The sequence below is a fragment of the Crocodylus siamensis genome, chromosome 1 (genome assembly GCF_052110815.1).
Source record: "Crocodylus siamensis isolate JL-2025a chromosome 1, ASM5211081v1, whole genome shotgun sequence".
Taxonomy (NCBI): Eukaryota; Metazoa; Chordata; order Crocodylia; family Crocodylidae; genus Crocodylus; species Crocodylus siamensis.
The window spans coordinates 108,599,324-108,625,762 of record NC_143395.1 but is presented as its reverse complement, the minus strand read 5'-3'; the positions used below and the strand labels follow the sequence as shown (position 1 = coordinate 108,625,762).

The 26,439-nt window shown below is 42.8% G+C and overlaps 1 protein-coding gene across 5 annotated transcripts in view; it reads right to left on the bottom strand.

Moving 5' to 3' along the window:
* Positions 1 to 2,228: 2,228 nt before the first annotated feature.
* Positions 2,229 to 26,439, bottom strand: part of ARFGEF3 (ARFGEF family member 3) — a 155,974-nt gene continuing 131,763 nt past the window's right edge. For all 5 annotated transcript variants that reach the window (XM_090040238.1, XM_090040246.1, XM_090040264.1 and 2 more), the window contains 7 exons: positions 26,226 to 26,402; positions 25,661 to 25,775; positions 24,932 to 25,034; positions 23,919 to 24,050; positions 22,504 to 22,634; positions 14,956 to 16,183; positions 2,229 to 12,706 (listed from right to left, as the gene is read on the bottom strand). In XM_090040238.1, coding sequence (XP_089896364.1) covers positions 12,515 to 12,706; positions 14,956 to 16,183; positions 22,504 to 22,634; positions 23,919 to 24,050; positions 24,932 to 25,034; positions 25,661 to 25,775; positions 26,226 to 26,402 — 2,078 coding nt within the window. In that variant the 3' untranslated portion in view covers positions 2,229 to 12,514. The remainder of the gene's footprint in view (positions 12,707 to 14,955; positions 16,184 to 22,503; positions 22,635 to 23,918; positions 24,051 to 24,931; positions 25,035 to 25,660; positions 25,776 to 26,225; positions 26,403 to 26,439) is intronic.

Here is a 26,439-nt window from a genome sequence, read left to right as displayed (position 1 = left end):
ACGAAGATGCTCTCAGTTTTTAAGCTCGTGTCTTTTTTCATCTCCTTATGCTAGCACCAAAAACTAACATGACTATTAATATTAAAGAATTTATGGGAGGGGGAAGACAACCTTCCTCCTGACAAAACTATTTGCACAACTGGCCCAAACTGGTAGCATTTGATACAGAGTCCTAGTGGTTAAGTACCTTGATGTTGGGCAGCTATAAATAAAATAATGTGCAGTTGATGAAAGAAGTAGACATTTGAGATAACAGGAAACTTTATTCAGCAATTAATAAAAGCCAAAGCAATGCGTTAAATGTCTATTTTTTTTCTTTTGCCCGGTTTGAGCTCACTGGCTGCTGAAGGAGACCAGAAAGCCTGAGATTACAAAAGCCCCAAACTATTAAATATTTATCCCAGCTATTTTCTTGACAAATGTTTTGAATTTAAGCCAATAAATGGCAGAAGTGCAAGTGTCCCCTGTGTAAGTACAAAGAACCTTCCATTCTGTGTGTACAAAGTACGGTACAGACTGGGCCTAATCCTTCTGGCACCCTTGTCTAAATCTGGAAACAGGCAGCTGGACATCAGTGCTGGCATAAAACCAGCACAAGTGAAAAGGCAGGCCGGCCTCGTAGGCAGAAATCACGACTCAAAGGGAAATATTGCACACCTTTTGTGTTTCCCTAGAAGCTGTATGGTACCAGAAACAGGTTGGAGGATATGTAAAGCTGTCCAATAGGAGCTAAATGAGAGTTTTAGTGTTGCAGGATGCAACTGCCACAAATGGAATTGGACCCTAGTGTTAGGATTTCAAATCTTATGGGTTTTTTTCCCCCCCAAGTGCTGTAAGATTATTGAACACTCATAACTGCACTTTATTCCTTTGTAACTTGCTTTTAATACATTTTTGTATATGACAGCCTACTCCATGTAATGTCTGGTTATGCTCACAGACAACACAAGCCAGGTCTTGCATTGCTTCACATACAGAACACAATCTCCATTCTTTTTTGGCCACTTCCAGTTGTCGTTGCCTTGCTCTGGGGACTGCATGGACATTAAACAAGTGCTGGATAGACTGCATAAACAGCATTGGGATTTGGGAACTGGTACCAGAACCCTGGGCTCCTTCCCTCCCAAGAACTGGTCGTTGCAGCAGGAGTTAAGGTTAGGTTTCCTCTTGCTTGTCCTTCTGTGCCCTATGGCTGTTCTACTCTTGGCTGGCCTGTGACCAAGCTTTGACAGGAGTAAAAGGTGCCCTTAACCTAGCCCAGTGTATAGCTTGGTGGGTAAGGGTATCAGGATGTGGGGCTAAACCTACTTGGACTGAGGAGGGCTAGGTTATCAGGCAAAAAGAATCTGACCAGTGTGGAGAGGGTAATTTAATTAAAAAAGGACATGGCTCTTATGCATGAGGACTCAGCCCCAGGCCTCTGGGCCAGATGTGGTCTGGGGAGCCATGTCATCTGATCCAGGCATCTGAAAATTTGGTGATAGGGGACGGGAGGCAGTGTTAATTGCTGTTCCCCAGCTAACAAGTTTCTAGACCAATGGAGACTTGGCAGGCTGGAGAGTGTGGGTATGCATGCTAGACTGGAGCTGTGGCGGCATCTGGAAGTTTGGGGCCTTATTTATTTGGACAGTGTGAGGCCCATGGATCACCCCTGTATCACTTACCTGGCCCACAGGGGACAAAAGGTTGAGCATCACTAGCCTTAGGCAAGTGACCAGGGCTTGGACTGTAAAACTACTCATTAACAAATGCCTTTCCTAACTCAGGGCTGCAGGGAATGGCGTAAAACGTGCCAGATGCCAGGAGAGGGGTGAAATCCCAGAGGCAGGCTCTTCTGCACTCGCTGTTGGCTGGCATAGGCCTCCTCTACTTCTCTGGCTAGCTTCTGTGAATGTCAACCCAAATGTACTTGAGTGTCTCCATTGGGGAGGCCTGATACTTGGGTATTTCTAGGCTTACACATCAGTAGGATTTTTCAGAAGTGTCTATGCAGGTTAGGTGCATCTCTAAACCTACATAACTTTAAACATCTATACACTATTATAGAGGGTAGTATTTCCAAGAGTGCCTTTGGTCTCAATTCCTATTTGTTTCAATGGGAGTTGGGAGGTGCTAAATCTACGCTGGCTATGAAAGTTACAACCTAGCTCAGGTATCTTGGAGCCCTCCTACTCCGCTCATTCTATTAGTTGGTAAGTATGAAAGGATTACATTGTTAGTGTCTTGTCATAAACAAAATCCAGAGCCTTTTGTGCATTTGCCTCTTTATTCTACAACACAAGCAACATAAATACAGTTTGTTATAATTTGTTTTAAAATATTTTTCCTTAAGAATTCAATTTGAATAAAATATACACAAAATACATTTTGCAAGCTGACTTACGGTGACTTGTTGGACAATGGACACAATGACTGAACATAACAGCACAAAAGAAAAGCAGGTTGGGGGTAGTGTTTTCTTGTGCCTGCATAAGGACACAAAGGAAGAAGAATGATCCAAGATGACTAAAATATTTAGGAATCATGCCTAGGTGAGCACTAGGTGACTACGCATGAACTGTATGGAATGGAAACCAAATGTATTAACTCCCTTTAACAAGGCCATTTAAAATTTCTGGAAAATTATTGGGGATGCCTCCTGCATACATAACCATAGGGGTGAGGTCCTGGGTACAGAATTGTAATTGAAGATGTCTATTATGGCAGTTATTACCATGGGAATACTGTAGTTTAAGTCTACTTTCATTTAATTTCCAAACAGGAAAGAGTTAGCTCTTTGGCATAATTGTAAAAGGGCAAATGGAGTATGTACTCCCTTTGGCTTTATTTTCAATTCACTGAAAGAAGGAAGTGGTATTGGGATACATTAGTGTTTGTTACATCATAAACCGCAAACAGTTACAACTGAGGAAAGTGAATGAGGACGCTGGAGGCTCCTGTCACAGGCTCCAAGTCCCATATTGCAGTCTGCTGCAGCAAACCCACACTGTATACCTCATTGACCAATGTGCGACCTTGCTGCAGCAACAGTGCTCTTCTCATCTTACTAAGTTGGCGTAGAGCTGGATGCTCTTATATGGAGCTAGGCTCTAAGAAGTAAGAGCTATTTTGATTCTGGCTTGGGGGGTTTGTCTCATAACCCACATTTTTCCAATCCAGCTGGCAGTTGTTTTGGTTACTTCTGGTCAAGCATAAAATTTTTATGCCTAACTTTCTCTCTCATGTGGCCTAAGGCAGAGCCTTGAAATAGCTAGTTTTACTTGCTCATTTGAGAATCTAGGCTTGACTTTCTGAGTTAAGTAGCTATATGCTTCTGAGGATGTGGGCTTTGGTGTCACAAGTGTCATATGCCAATAGAATCAACTTTTCTTTAACAACAAAACAAAACACAATTACTGAGAATAAATTCTTTACAATGCAAAAAAGTGTATGAATACCACATAGTGAATTTTGGTCTGAAAGGAAGGGTGAGTAAGACCTATGATCCTCCAGGTGCTTTACACCAATTTCATGCCAGTGTGAGTCAGTCCATCTACTGATTTCCAAAGAAACAGATTTTTCCCATTGAAAATTTCAACCTTAATTTCTGAACACTGAAGAAATGATCATAAATGCAAATTTTGCAAAAGCAGCCTTTGCCATGCCACTTGGTTTTGTTTTTTGATGGTCAGATAAGCTACTGCTGGCCAAATGTCTTACCCCAACTGTTAGGTACATTCGGATACTGACTGTGTTGAGGAAGAGGCCTGGTGGAGTGTGCATCCAAAGGCGCAGCATTAGTTAGATTGAGGTGGTGGACCCAGAAAGGAGGCAGTGATCTTTTTCCTACACATATGCAATAGGTTGCAAATCACCCCGGTGTGTCCTTGGTGAGGGCTGCTGGGCCCTCATGTGAGCACTAGTGAGAGCAAAAAGTATGGGGGCAAATGGATCCCTAGCAGCAGAGGGTATTGTTTATATTATACAAAATCAAACATTGTGCTTTTGCGCTATGCTATCTTGGTCCTTTTGCATTGTATTATAAAAAAATGAGTGTAATTACCTAATGCTTTTAAAATCTGAGGTGGGTTAGAAAAGGACATTCTACCTAAATTAAAACTATCAAAAAGTTGTACCTGGGCTAATTATGGCCTGTGGTTGAAAGCTCCATCTTATAGAACTCCCCACAAAAGATTTTGCCAGTAGAACGTTGAAAAGGGCCACCTGCATGGAGTCTGTGCATCTCACAAGCAGAAATGTGCAGTGAGAGAAGGAATTGGATAGCTTTGTAGTAAAATTCCAGTCCATCCATATTTCCAGCATGAGCCATTCAGTATTAAACTAACTGAAGCTGTCAAAAGCTTTCACACAGGAAATGTGGTTGGGGAATTGATGACTTGGGCTTGCATGGTCAAGCATCAAATCTATGCACTAAACGTCAAGTCTATGCAACATGTGCTGTGAAACCCAGTGGCTTTAGTTTGCAGGGTCTTGTCTAGATACATGTCTGCTCCTCTGCATATCCAGATGTCTCTGATGACTACAAAGAAATCCAAGCTCCAGGGAACCTGAAAAAATATTCAGAACACATGCATGTGTTCCTTTTCTCATCTAAATGTCACTGGTGTGGGACTTAAGTCATTCAAAGATGCTTAGTGGTCTAACTCTCACGGAGATGCCTATATATTTTGGGTATATGCATTTACATTCCTCAAGAACACAAAACACTCAGGAACTTCACAGCACTAAGTTTCTCTCTTGGAAGGAACATTCACATCTCACTAGCTTGTGGATATGCAGGAAAAATACTGACGCTATTGGGGTGTTGCCAAAAGTACAGAACTGCATTGTGGGTACATGGTATGCAAAATGGGAAAGCTACTGAGGAAATGCTACAAGTTGCAGTGGTACAAACCTCTCTTGTACAGAGAGATCTACTTTTTGTTCAGCCTGGATCCATGCAGACTTTATAGCCCATGAGTTTAGCTATAAATCTAGGTTTAAATAGATTGAGAAGCACAAATTAAAACTCAAAGAATGTCACCAGATTTCAAGTCAAACATGAAACTGAACATTGCTTGGGAACTTTGGCATTGATGTAAAAAAATCACAAACTGAGCCAATTTCATGCACATCAGTGAATATTTGGATGAATCTAGAGTGAGATTTTTCAGCTTGCAACAAAAATACAAACACAGATAACTTGTATCTGGTTGGGGACTTTGCAATGAAAGCTTCACATGGGCTTATGTACAACTTGCCTTAACAGTTCACTTGTTAAGAATGTATACAATAGACTTTGCCATAGTAAGTGCATGTGGATTCACAAACTCAATGGCATCCATTCTAGAAGGTGGCATTATCATTCCACTGAGAGCCACAGTCTCAATATGCCAGATCTTGGGACACTTGCACCATTTAATCCTTTCTAAGGCTGCTGGATGCAGGCAAAGGGTAACATGCTGAAATTCCGTGGAGCGCTGTCCTAATATACCCACCCAGCAGACACCATCATTGGGTAGACTGACATGTTAATAGCAGTATGAATTAGGCTAAATAGGGTATTAATATGGCCACCACTGTGTGCAAGTATCTACAGTGCCCCAGGACTGTAGTGAGAGGCACTATAGAAGTGTGTAAACACACACTGAACAAAGTATATCTGCACATAAACATAACATGCAGCTATACAGGCATACTTACATACAATGGCATTCTCTTGGCATATCCTGAAACATGCCGATTAAGAGCCAGGGTCCAATACCCTTACTCAGGCTGAGTAGCGCCTTATTCTGCCAGCATTTCACTTATTTCTACCAGAAATTTGGTGACTAAAGTACTGCTTGATGTGTGGAAGGTGACTGAGTCCTGGCCCGCAGCAATCATCTCATAAAAGCAGTGTTAGAAAAAAACCTAATTAGATTAGGTCTGACTACTTTGTTAACCACCCTGAAAGAGAGGTGAAGCAAAAAAGATGCACGTAGAAGAGCTGGAAAGATCTACATGTAGGAAACTTGTGAATTTGCTTGCAGGTGATAAATATTATTATTAGTTGTATTTTATTAGCACCTAAGCATCCCAATCCATGTAATTCATGCTGGGTGCTTTTGGGACCATTTATCCATCATTAAGAGCCACTGAAATACATTGCATTAAATCTCATTCCTAGCAATCATTTTGGTTAATGAATATGCTATTAGAAGGGATTTACACAAATAATGCATAAATAACCATACCTTATCATAGGAATTTCTGGGTGAGAAAGAGCATTTGCAAGTCTTTCTAGTCTTAGAAACAGCATATAATAAAATAAGCATTAGATGTAGCTCAGATTATAAATGTTGATGCTCTGTCAATCAGGTTATGGTGTGTACACTTTTTACAATAGATGGCTTTATTTTATTTGTTTAGAAAAATGTAACATGCAAACCAAGCAACGAAGCAAAAATCAAACAAAAGGCTGCATTTGCAAGCTGAAATTGGCTTCACTCAAGCTGGAGGGCCAGAAAAAATGAGGGGAGCCTATGATCTTGCCTATTAAATAAATAGAGAGGCACATGTCAAAAGTGACAAGATAGAGTTCTACAAACAATATCCAGGACTGCCATGCAACACTTAAAATATTCCCTTAAGGTCCACCTTGACAGGAGAGCCCAATAAATACTACATATGCAAAATTCAAAAGAGTTTTCAAAACAGGAAAAAGAACAAAACAGATTCATGTCATCCTATCAGAGTAAAGGATCAGTTTCTTCACTGACAGAAAGAAGGGGGAAAAAAAATCTCATAATATACGGCAAAGGAGGTATTTACAGAGAGTTCAGAAGTTGACAGAACTTGTACATTCACTGTCTTCAGTTAAGAAAAACAAAACAAAACAAAACAAAAAACCCAAACTTCCCCAAATCCGACACACACACACACACACAAAACAATGGAAATAAGGAACATAGAAGCAAGTGAGATGAAGAATCCAGTTCTTAACCCAGAGCAATGAGGACCTGTAAGCAAACTCAGGCTCTTGGTAATGCATTGTAAGCCAGACTGATTTTTCAAGGCTCTAATGATTTCTCCAATTAATGCTGAAACTGCAATATGTTGCCTTGACCTCGTGTTACGCTACCAGAGCTTGCAACAAGGGCTTTAATGATTTGTTAGGGAGTGCTCTCTTGTGCGTGTGAAGGAATATTTATTGTTTGGAAATCCAGTAATCTGCTCTATCAAAGGAGGTGGTACCACACCCACCAGCATCTTGTTTTAGCATTCTAACTGGATTAATACTGAAGGACCTTAAGGCATTTTCCACATGACTTTTCTGTAACTTTCCTCAACTGAAACCTAGTCAAATTAACCAAGAGGAGTTTCTAGTACTCCACTGGCCCTGCATCCCAGTGGCTAGTTTTTGAAGATTTACAGTCACATTTTCATATTTAAAAAATGCTTTGCTACCTCCCCTGCTGCTTTGTGAAACAGCCACAGAAGACAAGAGGGGAAATAATGAAACTGCTCTAACAGAAAGATCTGGCAAAAGATGCACAATAACCTTGAACTGTTTCTCAAATCCTTCAATTTATTATAATGTGATGCATCTGCAACAACCCAAAGTAAAACAAAAAAAAAATCAGCTGTAATATTATTTTAAAATGAATATTCTTTGCATTTAACTTTGGTAATTAGAGGACTTTTTATTGGGACAATGTACTTAACATGGATGAAGTCCTGATCCAGGACCAGGGGGGGTGTTATGTAGTACAAATAAATAATCATCACAGACACTCCCTGCACTGAGAAAAGGCAAACTCCTCAAACTATGATATCTCGGAGACCTGGAATTAGGGAAGAAAGGAACACAAGGCCTAAATCTCAGTTAACTTCTGCCTGGCTTTGGGGAAGGGATAGTGGTAGGGATGGTGTGAAAGATGCCTCTAAAGCCATAGTCACCATCTTAGGCTGTGCAATGGCTTATTCACTTTCTACTGTAAATCACTTCACTTCAAATACTGCTCTCAGTATCTCTTCCTTTTCAGGACACAAAAAGCAGAAAACAGCTATAGTGCAATCAGATAGGCCCCAACATGCCCCCATGGCAGTGAACTTGGAACAAACCTGGGGGAGAGCTCATCACTGGCAGGGGAGGTAGTCTTTGCAGAAGCTACTGTCAAGAGGCTGTTTCTGCTCACTAAAAGCATGCCTTATGTTACCAGATCAGCAGTAGTGGGCCTGCTGCATTTGTATTTTTTTCTCAAATTTTTTTTCTACACAGTTAATAGACTTAAATTATCAGAAGTTTTCTTTTCTTCTTCCTTGTTATTTTATAAATTTTACAAAGCAAAAAGAACCCAACAAAAAAGGCAGAGCATTCTGGCAGCCTAGTGTCCTGTTAATGTCCTGTCATTAAATATCCCCATGGACTACTAAGTGCTTTTTCTATTTAACAATTCTTTGCATGATGACCATTTCCTGATTTATTAATTTAAAATATACCAGTAATACTCTTAACACAACTTTGCTTATTTCCTATGACTATCTCCCAAGGGGAGCTGTGGAATAGAGGCACTGATGGTAATAGTGGGCACTTAATGTGGTCACTTAAACAAAAAAGCAGCTTAAAATACATGGTTGGTTATCCATGACCTGGGCAATTGCTACTAAAAGGTGCAGAAGTACCATTTGCAACATGTAGCTGTGAGTGAGGGTGGATGAGGAAGTTGGGTCACATGTGGCCAGTGTCAGCTACAAACCTTACACATTACGCTCTCTCAGAATTTATCAATGTAATATTTCCCAGCATACCGGATCTGATTCTGCATCCAGTTTTGTACCAATAGCACCCCTGAAACTTACTTCGGTTTTAAACTAGTTCAGTAACTCCCAATTCAACACACTGTCACAGAGACTGAAATCTGGCCAATGTACATTTTGTAAGAAAAGAGGAAGAGACTGTGGTAGTCCGCACATAACAAAGGTGGGCTACAGACTACTCTTACTATATTCAGAAGTAAAGGCAGTGATAACAATGCTCAATAAATAGCCTTATACAGTTACTTAAATATGAGTGAACCACACTGAAGATAATGCTACAACAAAGGCTAAGCTACCCAAAGGCTGTATGTACCAAGTAGAAAATTAGAACTGGCTAGGACTATTTTTTTTTTTTTAAAGAAGCTTTAAATAAAAACAAACACCAATGTGTCCTGTTGGCAGGAGAAGGTATCAATGATACATCAATGGTTTCAGGAGGAAAAACCCCCCTGTGAAACCACTGATTTATTTGTTAGGTCAAAATGCTTTTTATAATTTCAGTAATTAACTGAATTTCTTGTAAAAAAAAAAAAAATAGCTATCAAGTTGAAAAAGAAATGAAGCATTTGAAGTTACTGAAGTGTAGCGATTCAGGTTTAGGGAAACTTTCAAGATTTTTGTTCAGATTTTATAGATTTGTTGTGGTTAACAGCTCAACAATTATCAGATACAAAACAGCTCTGGGGGATGATAGGGTGGCTGGTTACAGCTCCCTGGTTTTTGCATCTATCTGGCGAGTGTAACTAAAGGATTCTAGGGAACACAAACCAACGGACAGCCAAGTGCCTTAGTCCCACAGAAGGAATAACGTTTGGGGTAAAATGTCAGCATTGCTGGTTTAATGTCAGCTGAGGTCTTTTCACTGTATCACAGAATGCTCAGCTCTGGCCATATAACAAGTCTGAAAAGTGAAAAGGAGCCAGTTCACAGGAAAGAATCTGGCAGTCAGACTTCATCCGGATGAATGCTAATGCTGCCCCCATGTACTGCAGACAGTTCTGACCGATAAATGATTGTGGAGAATGTTTTGCAAGTGAGAGTCTCAAGAAGGATTCTCTACTGAACTAAAAGCTAGTCTTGGAAGTGACTCCAAGTTCTTCTGTTGATTTGAAGCTGAATGCTGACATTCTTCCAAACACTTTTGGCTTTAATTTCCAAAGATGTAGTTTAAGGGAAAACAAACAAACAAACAAACGAGCTAGACTGGATACAAAGGTGGATATCACAAACCATACTTGACCAATTATAGTCTCAGGTAAATTTTCAGATGTAGGGCTTAGAATGTACATTGGCTAGATCCAGTTAACTTGCTTGGAGAGGACAGATATGCTTTTAGAAAGGGGACAACATGTACTTTTACACAATTCAAGGAGAGCCAAAGTTGTACCTGATGGAAAAGGGTGCAAACTCTTGGGAAAACTTGGGGCTTAAGATAGAAATGTACATTTAATTTCTGTGTACAGTTGTTAAAAGATTAAGTACACCAGAAGGTCAACCATAAGTATGATCCTAAGCAACAAAATGATGCCCCCTGTCAGGAGGGATGCAGTGCATTTCATGTATCCAGAGGACATTTCTCTATGCACTATTATGCACATGCATCAGCTGTACGTTCAAAACTACAGGGAGGACATAGGCTGTTTTAATCTGCAGCCCTTCCCTCCTCCCCAGGACTTCCTGGAGTAATCCAAAATACTTGACTATCAGAAGCTTAGGTCCTAGTCCTGCAAAGGACTCTACAGCTGCCTGAAATCTCTTAAACTGAAATGGTGTTTTGCCCTCATGTTGTTCCTTGTAGAACTGGAGTCTGGTTATTGGCCAAGTTTCACTTTTTATAAGGAAGATTTTCTTTTTGTGTTACACTAACATCCACACACATGTCATTTGTAGACATTGCACAAAGAGGCAGGGGCTGAGAAAACTAAAAGTGGACTCTGTCCAAGACAAGCGATCACTGGCCAACTGAGGAGTACCACTGCCACATCTTATCCACTTTGATTCTACTGATCATGGAGAACTGGTAATGGGATAAATTCAGTAGTGAATACTGGCAGTCCCCAGGGCTCCAGCAGTCATATAAGCTGCTTACAGATGTAGAAAAAACACAAACAAATGCTTTACTTTGAGCTTGGTGCACCCCCGCGCTGAGCCCAGCACCTGCTCAGAAGAGGCAGTGCGTTAGTCGGACCTGGCTCACCCACTGTCTGTATAGATTGGGCACTTTAGTGGGGCTTTTTTGATGCTTTTATCTAGAAGCTAATTGAATTAGACATTACATAAAAGTGCCCCAAAACCCCACTGAAGTTATCAATCTATACTGATGCTGCAGGTATAGGTCGAACTAATGCGCTGCCTCTTCCGGTAAAGCGCTCCCCCCTGCCACTTCATGTCTGTCAGCAGCCATAATAGTTATATCCCCATGCCTTTCTTAAGTACAAACATAAACACTAATGCAATTTGGAGGGCTCTTTGATGTGTAGAGTATACTTGGTTAAGTACCTGGTGCTGTCACAACCCTTCTTTCAGTCTGCACTGTGGCTCACGGGTGTATATTTCCCAGTAGCTTCACAGGAAGAACAACTTATTTCCCTTAGCAGATGGACATGGAAGGAATGCAAGAGCAATCCATTGTGTGGTAGAGAGGAGAGGATTCTGTTGTGTATATAAGCTGTTGATATGTCAGCTAGGGATTAGGACCACAATGCTGCCTTTGAAACCATGCTCTATGTGCTGGCAACAAAAAGCAGGCAGCATAGGTTCCATGATATCAAGTTTAGGCCTTTGAAGGCTTCTATAATATAGGGGCAGACCTCCTGGGTTGGGATTTGTGTTTATCCATTCCATAGCTAAGATTTTCTGATGTTGTTGAGCAAAGCAGCTATGCTACACTCCAGATTGCAGACCTTAGTGGATTCTACAGCTTTTTAGGTTTTACTTAGCAGTAGGATCAAACATGTTTTTATATGTAATAATCTTTAGTTAGATTTTTCTACCCCAGTGTGTGTTAGCTTCATAAGGGGGAAAAAAGCCCCAAAAGATTTCCCTAAGCAAATAGCCAAAGATGTCTAACTTCATTCCTCAATGTTTTCCTTTCTGTTCTTCTATGATCTGCATCTGTGACTTAGGCAACACAGCTGTCTGCATAACTGTTTTTTCAAGCACAGTCACAGGACTGACTGTGCTTAAGTGACAGTTGTGACCACAGATAAACTGTACGTGCAGTTTCAAGACTTGTAATCAGAGGAGCCCTCACTATCACATGTTCAGAAATGGAGATCAGTTAATGCCATACTGACAATTTTGTGCCTGCATCTTGGGATTTATAATCATCTTCCATGAGAATTTTTGTTATGAACATAATCACTTTCATCCTAACCTTATTCAAAATGATTTGGACTCTCTGCACTGCAGAGCAGATTCACATATAATCTGCAGTTTCAAGACTGAAAATGCCCACTGTGAAATTTACTGAGCCTTTATGTACCAGCCTGATTTACTAGCAGTTGTCAGATTAACCCCTTGACATCATTTCCTTTGCTGGTGCGAGACATATAATCTGAAATGGGCAGGGAATATGCTGAGGAGCTCACTGTTTCAGAATTTAATCAAGATAGGCAGGTGAATGTATAGCTCCTTACTGGTTACACATTTCAAATATAACCTTCAGTAACTGCATTTTTTTTCTGTGTACCTTTTGATTTCTTCTCCCTTGCTAAAGGAGCGTGTATATCTTTTAGACAATGATATCATAGACCCGACCGACTCTTCCCAGCCATTCTCTCACAGCCTGACGGACACGGATGTCGGTCACGTGGCATGTCAGCTGACTGATGCAGGGGAATACTGCTGGTTGGAGGGCTGTGAATGTTTGGTCTGGCAGGGCCTGGATCTGGTTGAGAACAGTCAGCACCATGTTAGTCCAGGCCTGAAATAAACGGAAAAATGAGAAGGTAAATTATCTTCACTGAGAGGCTACACCACACTATAAACCTCAATCTGTGATCAGTCAGTGCAAATCAGGGGGAACTGTACTGAAGTCAACAGAGTTACATCAGTGATGTAAGAGAGAAAGCAGTCAGGCTTTTATCTCAATCCCATCTCTACACTTTACAGATTTTAAGATGTATTGCCTGTTATTATAACCCACTTCATCACCAGGAAGCCTAACCTTTTGCTCTTGGGAAAGGAGGTTAGGCCACAAGGGTAGTCCCACCCCTTCACAGGTGCCCCGCCTCCTGGTCACCCACCACTTTGGGACAGTAAGTCCTTCCCCTTGCCTCAGAAGTACTCCTGTTGGGAGAGAGGGTGCTGCCATCTTGAAATAGGAAGGAAAAAACCCCCAAATCATATAATAAAAAAAATAAAACATCTACTAGACCTTATTTGAATTTTATTTTAAAAAAATATTTTTGTCCTGATCTATATGTACTTGCAGTGTATCTAGAGGCAATTGCACAATAGCTCAGAATACAGCCTTACTCTTGCGTATTGTGTGGGGGGATAAGGGGGTGTATGTGGGGGGTATGGTGGGAGTGTGTGGGAGGGTGTGTTTGGTGGAGGGTGGGGGTAGGTGGAAATGTGTGGGGTGGCTGTGAGAGGGTGTGGGTGTGTTTGGGAGTATGGTGGGGGTGCATGTGTGTGGGAGTTGGGGAGTGGTGGGATGGTCCCTGGAGTGTGCCAGTCCCTGGAGCTGTCTGTGGGGGCAGCACGTGGGATGAGCTGCTCCGAGCCCCGTGCAATGAAGCCAGTGGTGCAGGTTATGGGGCTCGGCTGGGGTGACAGGGAGAGGGACGGAGTCAGCCCAGCTCCATAGCACAGAGCTCTCCGCTGATCCCCATGATCTGCATGTAACAGTGAGTGCGGCCAGGCTGCCATCTCCATTGCACGTGGCTCAGGAAAACTGCATGTGAGCCTCACACGATGCAGTGAGGCATATCCCACTCTCAGGCTCTGCACTCCTGCTGCCCCGCTCTGGGTCCCCACCAGCACCAGCGCAGTCCCTGTGCTCCTGCCCCCCCCCCCCGCCCACCATTGCCACTTTCCCTGCCACCCTTCCCCTGCTGCTTCTCTACTTTCCCTCCCATGTGCCTGCCTGTCACTGCTACTGCCGCTTCCTAGCCACCACTGCTCCCCCTGCCTGTCTGCCCACTGCTGCTTCCTGCCCCACCTCCCTCCTGGCCAGGCTGGCTCCATGTCATGCTGTGTGGTCCTGGCCACGCAGTGGTGAACTGCATGGTGCTGGCCAGGGTGAGCTGGCTCCGGCAGGATGCGGTTCCCAGCTGCACAGCCAGGACTGCATGACATAGCATGGAACCAGCTCAGCTCAGCCCGGCCCCTGTGGAGTGGGGCAATTGTTGGCGATCCTTCCCCCTCCCCCTTTCCCCGCTGTTTTTATCCAAAACTCTCTTGGACAGAGGGAGGGGCGAGGGAACAGCCCCATGGTCACCAGGCCAGAAGCCTCTGCTAGGGGTTGGAGGGGTTTGGGGGCTGGAGGGGTTGAGTGGGCCTTGCAGCTGCCGCTACTGGATCCAGCTGCCACTGGGGTCTTGTCAGTTTCGACAGCAGCCAGCAGTAGGTAATCATTTTCTAAATTTTAGTGGAGCCCTACAGGCTGGAGAGAATGGTCTGGCAGGCCACATTTGGCTCACGGGCCTTATTTTGCCTGCTCCTGTTACAGAGCATCCCTTCTTCTCCCAGAGATGCGAACAGCAACTCTCCAGCTGCAGTTCAGGATTTTTACTCTGAAACTGGGAATAAAAGCAGTTCTATTAGCACAAGACATCATATGAAGTAATTAGAGTGTTCAAAAGCACCCATGCAACTCAGAAGCCCACGTCCTGTTTTTTGAATAGACTTAAGCATTGCAGCTTTGAAGGTGGATGGGATTTAATATCACTTCTGAAAATGGGCTGTTGGCTCCACTTAAGTATTTTTTGAAACTTTTACCCAGAACTGATGACATTAATATAAGGGAAGTCTAACTGTTCTTTCACAGAGTAGTCTCCCTCTGATTTCACCAGGACTTGGGCCCAGGTCAATGGCAGGCACTGGGGATATTCAGTATGGATCATGGGCAACTTTTCTAAATAATGTGTTAAGTCAAATTCATGAGTTTCTTTCCATCTTCTCTACCCCTTTTAGCATTACCCTACCATATTCTGTGAACGTTCTTACCTGTATTTGTGCCTCAGCATCTCGAACAGATATATTCAGGGAGCTGACAGTAGACCCCGAACGTGGTCTCTTCTCCTGCCTCAGGATCTCTGGGCCAGCACTGAAGGAATGCCTCATTTGGCCCTGGTCTACGAGATGCTGTGGTCGCTGGGGAAGAGGTGAATCTTGCCCTCTTGAGCCCAGCAGCTCCCCTTTCTTTTCCACTTTGACATCTTTGACAAAACTGGTCAGGTTATGTTGCTGCTTTCTTTTCTTATACTCTGTCATGAGTTTGGAGATAGTCTTGTCAGCAGCGATGGTATAGATTTTGTTGCCAGCATTCTCCCACCATTCTTTTTTCCTGGCTTGATCCTTTTTTTCCATCTTAGGGCTCAAGGGGGATGGTAGTAGCAGCATTTCTCCACTCCCTCCCTTGGGAGTCAGACTGTCTGCCAGATGGTCTCTAATTTGACTTCTGTCATCTTCTGAGGGCGTGTCCCTCCCAGACAGCCCTCCAGTTGATGGGGTGGAGGTTTCTGATTGAAAGGATGGTAGGATGAAAAAAGGGTCACCTTTGAAAAGTGGAGGCTCCTCCACAGTATTCTCCAAGTCCAGGTGCATTTGGATATAGTTGTTGCACAATTCCATGCATAGTTTGTGAAGCCTTTTGATTAGCCAACCCCAGTCTGCATTGCTGACTGGCTGAACACTCAAAGATGGAATTCGAGCTCTCCACTGCCTTTTCTCTTTCCCCCGTGGCGGGCTGACTTGGGCAGTTTCTTCAAAAATGTCTTCATCCTCTGATGAGCACTGCTGGGAGGAATCCGTGCTTCTTTCGTCATCCTCAAAAAGGATCTTCTTCACTTGATCTGCGGTGATGTTCTCTTGGTTTGTCAGAATAGCACACACCAAAGCATGGAAATAAATGTTGAAACTCATTGCTGACTGGCGGTACAAGTTGGCTGCCCCACTTATTCCAGATACTTTTTTCAGCAAGCACTTCAAACCAGGCCTGGTGTCAAACTCTCTGGCTGTTCGATAGGAATCCAACAGTAAGTCAAAGATGGCAGCCAAATTCTGCATAGAAATGTACCTAAGAAAGCCAGCCAGTTTGTTTTCTGGTACTTGTATGGTCTTCTCCTCCATGTGAGAGGGCCCCTTCACAAATTCTTCCAACAAGATATCATACAAATTTTGGAGGAGTACTTGATGGGACAACAGACTCACCACTATGGTCCTGAAAGGAATGCTAAATGCCACAAATGAAGAAAAAGAAGGTAGACAAATGAACAGCTGATAAATCATCCATTGTCATCCTACACTTTATTTTAGACTGACATATAAAAGATAAAAAGGGCCCAATTTTGCCTTTCCTTATTTGCTTCTGTAATCTAGACTCACACCTTAAGTCTCATTTATTACAAAAGGGTGGGTTTAGCACCTTAAATTTTCTGGGTTGGACCCTAAACCAGAGATATCCTCATGAAAACTCCCTTCAAGGATGGCAGACATTGTGAACATCTAAATAAGAGAGGGTGAATATAATTCTGAGACACCGCAACGAAGAGCCAAGACAAAACTGGTAAAAGCAGAGTGCTCATATTGCGATTGCAATGGTTAGTCCAATAGTATACTGCAATTTTGCTATTTCTGTTGCCTTTGAAGATACTTGACATACTGACTGTGTGATTAAATATTCTCTTTTTTCAGTACCATGACAACTGAATTTATTCTACACACTGTAGAGTCCAGTAACTGGAAGAATTTATGTCAACTCCTAGAGATTTTTTTTTTGGTTTAAGCCCTTGGCTCACTGTCTTGCCTGCTTGCTTCATGTTTTGCTGTGCTCTGACACCCTCTAGTGGGAAAACCCTTACAACAACTCTATGTAAACCCTAGAAAAAGTTGTGCTTTGCTCTGACAAGGCTGGACCAGTGGTTTTCAACCTTTTTTTGGTCACAGGCCCCTAAAGAATTTCCAGTGGAGGTGCAGACCCCTCTGGAAATTTCAAATGGAGGTGCGCGCCCCCTTTGAATTGTAAGTATGAGTATTCACACACTTTTCATTGATCATAGTTACCTTTCACGGACCCCTTAGACATAGTCTGTGAATCCCCAGGGGTCCTGGACTGCAGGTTGAAAACCACTGGTTTGGACAATACACTACCGAAAGGTCAACTGCCATTTCCACTTCTGGTTAAGCCAGTAACCTTACTAATGCCTCTCAGATACAACCAAATGCCTCTAAAACACAGACATAAAGCATATAACAAAGATTGTGCTACGACGCTATTTCATTTTAAATTATATCACTCTGCTTGTAAGAGTCTATCTGACTGATTCCAGGCTGAGTGCATTAAATAGAAGCCTCCACCTGAACACTGTGAATATGATATGGAAAATCATCACTCAGTCATTATTATTCTCATATCCCTGCTCCCCTCAGTAAGATTAGGAACACCTTATAATACTTCCCTGAATTCAAGGTCTGCATCAGAAGGCCAGGATTGCCAAAGAGCCTTTCAAATTTTGAGAGGTTCGCCAGTGAGTAACATTTAAAATCCTACTGCAATGACTAGGGAAGAAAGGCTAGAATACGGCTGAAGGCACAATTTTTAATCCATACATAATACCGGCGTCTCAGTTTAAGATAGCTTTCATACTCTCTTCGGTCTTTATAATTACTGTACCATTAGAACTAGAACTCATGTTGTGGCAAACATACATGAACAGCAGTGTTGGTTTTGAGCAGGGGTGGGCAAAATCCAGCCTGCAAGGCCATTCTATCCGGCCCTTTGGGGCCCCTAAAAAAAATTTTGAAAATTCAAACTTATCTGTCCTTGGTTCCTTTCAAAAGTGACAGGAACCAGGGGCAGTAGGACCCACAGGAAGCCTGGCAGGCTTCCACAACAGCAGGGTCTGCCTGCCCCACCCCCCCAGCTGCAGCTTCTGGCCTGGGACCACATGGATTCCCTGCGTGGGAAGCTCAGGTAAGGTGGGGGTGGGGAGGAGGGGGAAAGGGGGAAAAGCATCCTTTCACCCGCCCTGTAGCCAGCGTTCCTTGCTGCAGCTGCTTGCAGCCCACGCAGGGCTGTCCTGAGCAGGCACAGAAGCCCCATACAGGTTGTGAGTGGCTGCAGCATAGGGTGCTGGCCAAGGGGTGGGGGAGGGGTCGCTCTTCCCCACCCAGCACCAGCTTGTAACTCGCCCACCAGTGTTTGCTGCTGCTGCCCACCTGGAGCTCGTGCTGTGGTAGGCTACCACCACCGCCCCGTGCTGCCCAGCACGCGAGCTCTGGGCAGGCAGCAGCAACAGCAAACACTGCCCGGCGTGGCAAGCAAGGGGGCCGCAGGTGCTGCCGCCATGGCGCAGCCCGGTGCAGGACCCAGGCTGGCAGCAGGAGTGGGTTACAAGCTGGTGCTGAGCGCAGGGAAAAACGGCCCCTTGCCTACCCTGTAACTAGCACCCTGCGCTGCAGCTGCTTGCAGCCTGAACGGGGCTGTCTGTGCCTGCTCAGGACAGCCCTGCATGGGCTCTGAGTGGCTGCAGCAAGGAGCACCAGCCACAGGACAGGCAAGAGGCTGCTTTTCCCCACGCTCCGGCAAACAGAGGGTCGAGGCTATGTGCTGCTCTCTGCTTGTACTGCGGGGCTGGGGGGCACTGGGAGTGAGCAGGCGTGGGAGCACAGGGTCTGCACCGGTGTCCCAGGGCCAGTGCCAGCAGGGTGGCAGGGGTACACGGTCTTAGCCGGCAGGGGCTTTACGGAGCCGGGCCAGCTCCCCCTCTCCCTGCTGATGCAGCCTAGCCTGGCTCCACAGACCCCTGCCAGCCTGTGCCCTGCTCTGGGCCCCACTGGTGCTGGCCCTGGGACATTGGTCCGAAGACATTGGGACATTGGTTCCAAGATTGTGACTGGGGTGGGGCACCTGGCAAGGAGCGGGGCTACCCAGGCAGCCCTCAACAGCTTGCCAAAACCAGGTAAGAGGCCCTCTGCTCGAAATAATTGCCCGCCCCTGGTCTTGAGAGTAGGGGTGTGTCACAGTGGGCATGTCTACATGAAACATTCACTGTGGAACTGCCTAATTAGCTCTGCAGTAAAGTCTGTTTCTACATGTGCGGCCCCATTAGGCCACAGTAAACTAACTCCATTGTAGGTTAGTACTTATAAATACGGCAGCAACGTTCTTTACTGTGCAGTAACACATGTGTAGACACTGATGGAGCTGGCTGGGGCACAAGGGTGCTAAGGTGTGGGAACTGCCTGCCAGTTAACCCTGCACTGTAGCACCCTCGTGCCCCAGCAAGCCCCTCCAGAGCACGTTGAGCCAAGGTTGGAGGAGCCCGGGGTTGGCAGGCTGACCCCATGAACCTGTGCCAGCTAGGGCTGCTCTAACTTGGTTCAACATGCTGCAGTCCCAAGCACATGTATAAATGCAGTACACCTGGGAGCAATAAACTGGTACATTATGCACCAGAGTTTATTGCGTTGCATGAATTGCACCTGTAGATCTGCCCACTTTTTGGTCAGCAAATGAATAACTGATTTTCCAATATACTTGCAATACAGAGAAAAAATAGTTTTGAGTTGAATCCATTCAACTTGACATGTTTGATCCAGGGATTAAACATTTTGTTTAATTCTCAAGATATTTATATGATTTGAAATGTGTTTGAAAATTGAAGTCAATTTTGAAATACAAATAGTTTCAAATTGAAAATTTGAAACATTTTATTTACAAAGTGTTAAAAGAAAGTATTTAGTCGGGGGGGGGATTTCCTTGTTTTCAAGTGAAACAAGTCAGTGAATTTGACACACATTTGTGAAAGATGCTGTTCAAACTGAACTGGCATTTTTCCATGCCCCAGATTTTGCCCATCCCTAGACAGCATGCTTCTGCCATATAAATGCATGTCACCCAGGTTGAAAATGTCAAGAGGCAATTCCTGTGTGCATGCATGCTAGACAACACAATTTTACTGTTTTCCATGTAAACAGATGTGTGACTTGGTAAAATCTTTACAGGTCTCATATCATATAAGGAGGATGATAATGATAAAATCTTGATGCTCTTTTTCTAGGAAGTGATTTGCTTTAAATACAATACAGAGACCCTTGTTCAGCCAGGCACGTGCCTAATGGAGTGCTCCGATTTCAAGGAAAGAAGTACGTGTCAAAATCAGGGAAACTGGCAGTTTAATAGGCGCACAGACCAATTGAATCATATATTTATGGTACTGCAGGTTGGAGTGTTATTTCCTTACTAAACACTAAAAGAAGGTGCTGACTCAGGCATACAGATGCGAGCACATGACACCAGGTAAGATTCAGGATAAGATCCTTCTATTGCCTCTTGTTTGCAATTGCAAATTACAAAATTACATTGTAGGAAGAGAAAAGATCTCTTACCCCAGCTTCCTGTGAAATGATGCAGCATTAAGGAAACAAAAATCAAAAGGGGAAAAGAGAAACTCCACTAAGGTTAAAACAACATTTTAGCAAAATTAGACCACTCTTAAGCATGCAAGATGGAGTGCAAGTGCATTACTGCAGAAAAGAATAATATGAAAATTAATATCAGGGTTAACTTTCAAATTCCTACTTTAAGTAGGAAGTAGGCAGAATGGTGGAAGCACACTTAAACTGAAAAACAAGGACAAACTCTTTCTGTTGTTCTTTGGATGCTGCAGGAGCATTCAAAGAGTCTGCCGTCAGACACAGTGCAGTGATCCTTCTTAAAATATGAACACGTCTCTTGTTCCATTATAAAGTACCATGGACCAGACTGGGACCTATTTGTTAAAGGGGCATTATACAATCTGTCCCACTTGACAGCATGAAGAGGGATGGGTCCCATGAATGCAAACATTCCTGACCCCCTTTTTGGAGTCTTGTTTCTTGATGGGCAGCAGGAGAAAGCAGGGCCCAAACTCCCAAGGGGGTAGGGAGCATCAGGACTGCTAGTACTGGAGACAGTGCATAGCCATGCAAGGCCAGGTGGCTTCTTGCATGCCCTCCTTGCTCAACCAAAGGATGGTCATCAAGATGTGGCCCTCTGCAGTGTAGAAGGTTTTAGCTCTGAATGAGGAGGGGTGAAAAGGATCTTATTGGGCACAAAACCTGCTTACAGGATATTTCATCACACACATTTCATTCCCTGAAAATATCACTGCTGATATTACGTATCCAGTTATATAAATTCACCACTCTCATTTTGCTCCATATTCATACAACTCAAAGTGATGTTACTTCTGTACTGCTAAACTTTGCCAACAAAAATATTGTGACAAGACCAGAATAACAAACTGTCATGCAATCACATGCTGAAAGGTCTGTGATGACATGACCTGAGGGCTTTCCACATGAAAAAGAAATGCGACCAGAAAGAATTCTTCACATTAGGCTGTTGAGACTAACTCTTTGGCTGTGCATACTACTTTTTCCACCAGGAGATTAGTTAATGTTGTTCCACTAGACCCATTATTTTCTCTCACATTACTTCCCATTCATAATTCAACAGCATTATGAATTTAAGAGGCTTTTTACAGAAACAAGGTAACACTAGATTTTTCTCTATGCACAATTTCAATGCAACAATAAAAATAATTAGAAATCTTATCAAAATATTTGTGCAGCTCAAGTTAAACTGACTTTCATTTCCTACAGTCTGGGCTATTCATTTGCAAGCTGTACCTAGCACTTTGCAAGTTTCTGAAAACTCTTGTGAGAATTTCTACATTTGGCTCATGAAAAATCGAAACACTGCACTGAAGGAAATCTGTAGATACCAGGGATGGAAAGGAAATAGCACTGCACGGCACTGAGGCCAGCTCTATCGGCTCATTCATGTACATAAACTCCACATAATTTATCAGCTCTTTTTCCAGTCTAGTTTTCACTTACCAGATAGCCCATAATCTGATTTCTTTGGGAGTGTTGCCCAATTCAACAGATTTCAATATTAGATATACTTTCCAGCATTTTGTCTAAAAACTTCATTTTTTCTTAATTTGATCCATATTTTCTTTAGCTGAATTCTCTTGCATATTTCTTCAAGCACACCTTGCATATAATTTCCTACAACTGTATCCAACCATTCACTATGTTGCACATATTTACTTTTATAATGCTCACTTGTGTCTGAAGTCCATACATGAGTGGGACTAATGTTAGTACCAGTTGATCAGCAAACAAACTGCACCATTTAATAGTCAGCATTTTCTCCCAAACTGTTCCCTCAAGGATTGTGATAACTTTTAATTGCTCTTTTCTAAATTCCATTTGATGACTATTTCTGGTGAACCTAATGAAGAAACTGACTGGCCTTTCAGTTTTCACACCGTTACCACTGCCAGTGGTATTTAGGCACATGCTGTAAGAGCAGTAGAACTATGCGACAAGCTGCTTAAAGAAGTTCTGGAAGCTCTTTCACTGAGGCTTTCAAGAGGAGGATTCATAGCATCAGTCTGGGTTGGTTTAAGAATAGTAAATCTTGGTATCTGTGCAAGTGTCTAGAGTACATGACCCTTGAGGTCTCTACGACTATAAGCGCCTTCTGGAATGACGTCCTACCTTTTCTGTGTATGACCATTTGGTTTCTTGTCAGGAGGCAGTTCAATAATAAGCACGCAGGACTGAGCATGTTCAAATCCCTCCTTATTATTGGGCGTCTTTGGTGAGCATTGGGTGTCTAGCATGAAAACCTATAAAACACAAATTTAGCAAAATGAGCAGTTTAGTACCAAATTTTGTTCATTTCCAGTAACATCCCCAGAATCAAGTACTCTACAATATAAGATAATTCCAAATTCTTATTATTTATTTATAGATGCAGTGAAGGAGCTGAGTGCCTGGTAGCAAACAGAGAGACGCTTCTCTTTACCTAAAGAGTTTGGCCTTGGTAAGTGGCCCAGTGTTCAGAGAAACTAGACACCTTCCCCAGAGGCCACAGAAAGGTTGGTCTCTACTAATATACTTCAGCTGACTCATGAAATAGCTATAATTCCAAGTCCCTAAAATTCAAGACAAAGGTGGAATAACTTGAAAACGTAACGCAAGTATGAAAACGTAATGTAGGTAGGAGCAGAACAGCGCCCCCTTAGTGCGGTTAGTCTTCCACTTGGGAAGGTGATCAGAGACTGAGCACTCTGAATAAAGTTATTTGTCAAAAGGACCGAACAGGAATCAGGCACCCAATTCATACTCATTTGCAACAGGAGTTGGGAAAATGTTGGCCCTCACAGCTTTTCATGCTTTCTCTCTATCCAGATAGTTGTGTTAAAGCACAACTGAGCATAATATGTCCTACAGGAACCACTGAAGCTGTGTATGAAAAAAAAAAGTTACAGGACTGGTCTTCTCCAATGCACAGCCCCTTCTCTTAAAAAACTGTGAGAAGACGGTCCTGTGTGTGCCAGGGGCACCTATGGGTCATGTCACCCACTGGCTTTCCTTGGCTGTTGTCACCAGCACCTGTTCAACCTCTTAACTGCTGAATGGACTTTTCAAGCAACAGCAACAGGTACTGGCAATAACTCAGGGCACAGGAAAGACCTGCTGGTTTCTTTTAACCAATCCTCTTTCTGTGCTGGACTTCCTTTAAGACATAGCCTCAATGGTTAATTCAATTTATTTTTAAAATGACAAAAGTGATAAGTGCTTTACTACTTGCTTTGCCTACTAGGGAATTCTCTTAGATCGGGGAGCTGCTGATTTGGTCCTGCTCTAAGTGACAAGCAGAGAAATTAGCCCAGTAAATTTCAATTATACTTAGCTGCACAAGTCTCCAAAGGGAAACGATGGATACACAGAAGGAAACTCTACTGCCAGACTCCAAGTTACAGTTGTATGAACAAAGACACTTTTCACAAGACAATGATCTCCCCTTACTAAGTATATTTGAAAAGAAAATTCCTCAGCTCCTGCTTGATTTAATTTGCTCACAAGGAGGGAGATCATTCTGGTTTCCTTCAGAATTAAATTGTTACCTGTTGTGCCATGGCTCGGATTCTCCAATATTCAGCTTCAGCACTGGGTGAGAGAGAGGGTGCTGCCACTTTCACTTCACAAGCATCTCCACTAAAGCTTTCAGATCCACTGTGGAAATAGCCCAGCAAGTTCTAGAAAGACACACAACATCAGACTTTCAGTGGGTGTGTCTACATGAGATGCTTAATGCCCACTGGTTTAATTCTACTGTGCACTAGTGCGGTTGGAAAACCTTTGCTAATGTGCAGTATATCAGTCCAATGTGTATCAAGTGTCACACATTAAGTGTTCATCTGTGCTAATGCACAGATTACAACTAATTACTAAACCTGTAGATGTGTCCACTGTGTACAAAAACCAGTGAAGTAGTCACAGAGTCTTCTAACCTGATGAGTATGTGTTGAGCATTACCAGATTTCTAGAAGTTTGGCCTGGGATGGCCTAATAGGCCTCTCCCTCTCGACCTCAAAAACACAGAGGCAAATTCTAATCTGGACTGAATTTGCAGCAAAAGGGATCACTTGGACATTTTTTCCTTTGTCACTTCCTACTCCTTCAAATACTGGCAGTTTTAAAAAGTATTTGCTACCTATGCTATTTACAATGTCTTTGTAAGAAAGAGAGAGAGATGTGACTTCAGATTCCAGTGTTATTAATTCAACATTTTATCTTAAATTGAAGTTAACATAATTATAATAATCTATGTCTTAAATTATTTTCTGGTGGATGCAATTTTAAGAAAGTTTTCTTACTCTTAGCTTGTGCAAAATACCATACAGGGCTTGCAGGACAATGAAAAACAGGGCCAACTATCCCTGGCAGAATAGCACATTAACATCATGCTATCCCACTTCCGGTACTTGAGTGGGTTCATTCAGAACTAGCTTGAGAATCTCTATGTGGAACTATTTTGTGTCATGCAGACCTACACATTACAATTTCTTTGGAAAGGAGTAACCTAGGAGTATCAATGCCCCGACCTTGCTGACATTCACTAGAACTTGGTTTTTACCTTCACTGGCTCAAGAGTGGCAGAAAATGCATCCTGCAAGGCACAGCAGGCCAGTCTCCACATCTCTTCAGTAAAAACAGGACCTGCTGTTACCAGGACGTACCTGCAAGAAATGACACAAGAAGCCACCAATACGTTCTGTGAATCCCTACCAAATTCTCCCTGGCACAAAAGGAAGGTGGCAAAAGTTAGGGAAGCTGGGTGGGGTAAAGTCTAGGCAGCTCATTCACGAGATGCATGCCAGCCATTACACTTGAGACCTATGGGCGCCCATCAGACAGCTCTTTGATTAATTTTCCTAGAGTTTGTGCATTAAATAGCAATGCTGGTATCAGTTTACAACTAGTATTTCTATGCGAGACTGCTTACATTTAAAAAATAGGCTTTGAATATTATCAGAGGATAGGATGCATGCATGCATGCATGTATCATGAGTTCATATAGCCAGGCTGTGAGTATTCTCGTGTCTACTTTTCACCATAAGGAATGTGGTTCTATAACAAGAAAAAAAGAGTGGCTGATTGCAGAAGTCCAACTGGAACCCTTCATAGTTTTCTCCACTTACAAATTTTGCTTTTTAAGTAATGAAAAGCATGTTGTAAGACTACTATGGAGATGCTGACCAATCCAACCACTTCATGTTTTTGGCCAAGATTTCTCTATCCAGAAGTCTTAGCAATACTCCTTTCTCCTAAACATACTGGTAGGGAGAGAACACCAGATCATTACCTGATACAGGAACAGCCAACTCTTGAGATTGTTTCTGTAGGCTCTGCTACACATGCTACCAACAACTTGAAAAGGTCTTTTAGCATTGTGTTGATCATATTCTCATAGCCAATGTCTGTGGGGGAGGAAGAAAGTCAGAGCAATTAGCATTATCATTTTGCAATATCATTTAGACAAATAGGATCCTTTTTTCTTCTTGTTGTTCAGAGAGTTGATAATAAGGTTCCTCCTTAACATGAAAAACTGGTGTACTGGTTTTGAAATATAAAACAAATTGAAGCAAACCTTATCATTTTCAAGCAGTGAGGATGTAAGAAAATACCACTGAAGTACTGTTGTGGAAATTCTGCACTAACTCTTATTCTTGCAAATTTTAGGTCAGCATATTGTTTCATGCTTTTATATTAAACATAACAAAAAATTAATGTCTTAAGGTAAAAGCAAACTGATAGATTAGGAAAGTCTAATTCTGCCAAAAACAAACCATCTCAAATACATACACAGTAAAACACAGCCCCTATAATTACTGTGTCCTTAGATATCATGTTGATGGGGCAGTTCTTACCTGAATGTATAAAGCTTTGGATGTGCTCCACTACTAGTTCACAGGAAAGACCAATTGCATGCTTGAAATTAGCAGATGCCACGTCCCAATATGAATGGTCACCATGGCTACGATGGAGCCAGAGAGACATTGTGGGGAGGAGAAGATGTACAACTGCATAGATACCGAACCCTGGGCCTGAAAGAAAAAAAAACTACAAAGTCAAACAGATCAG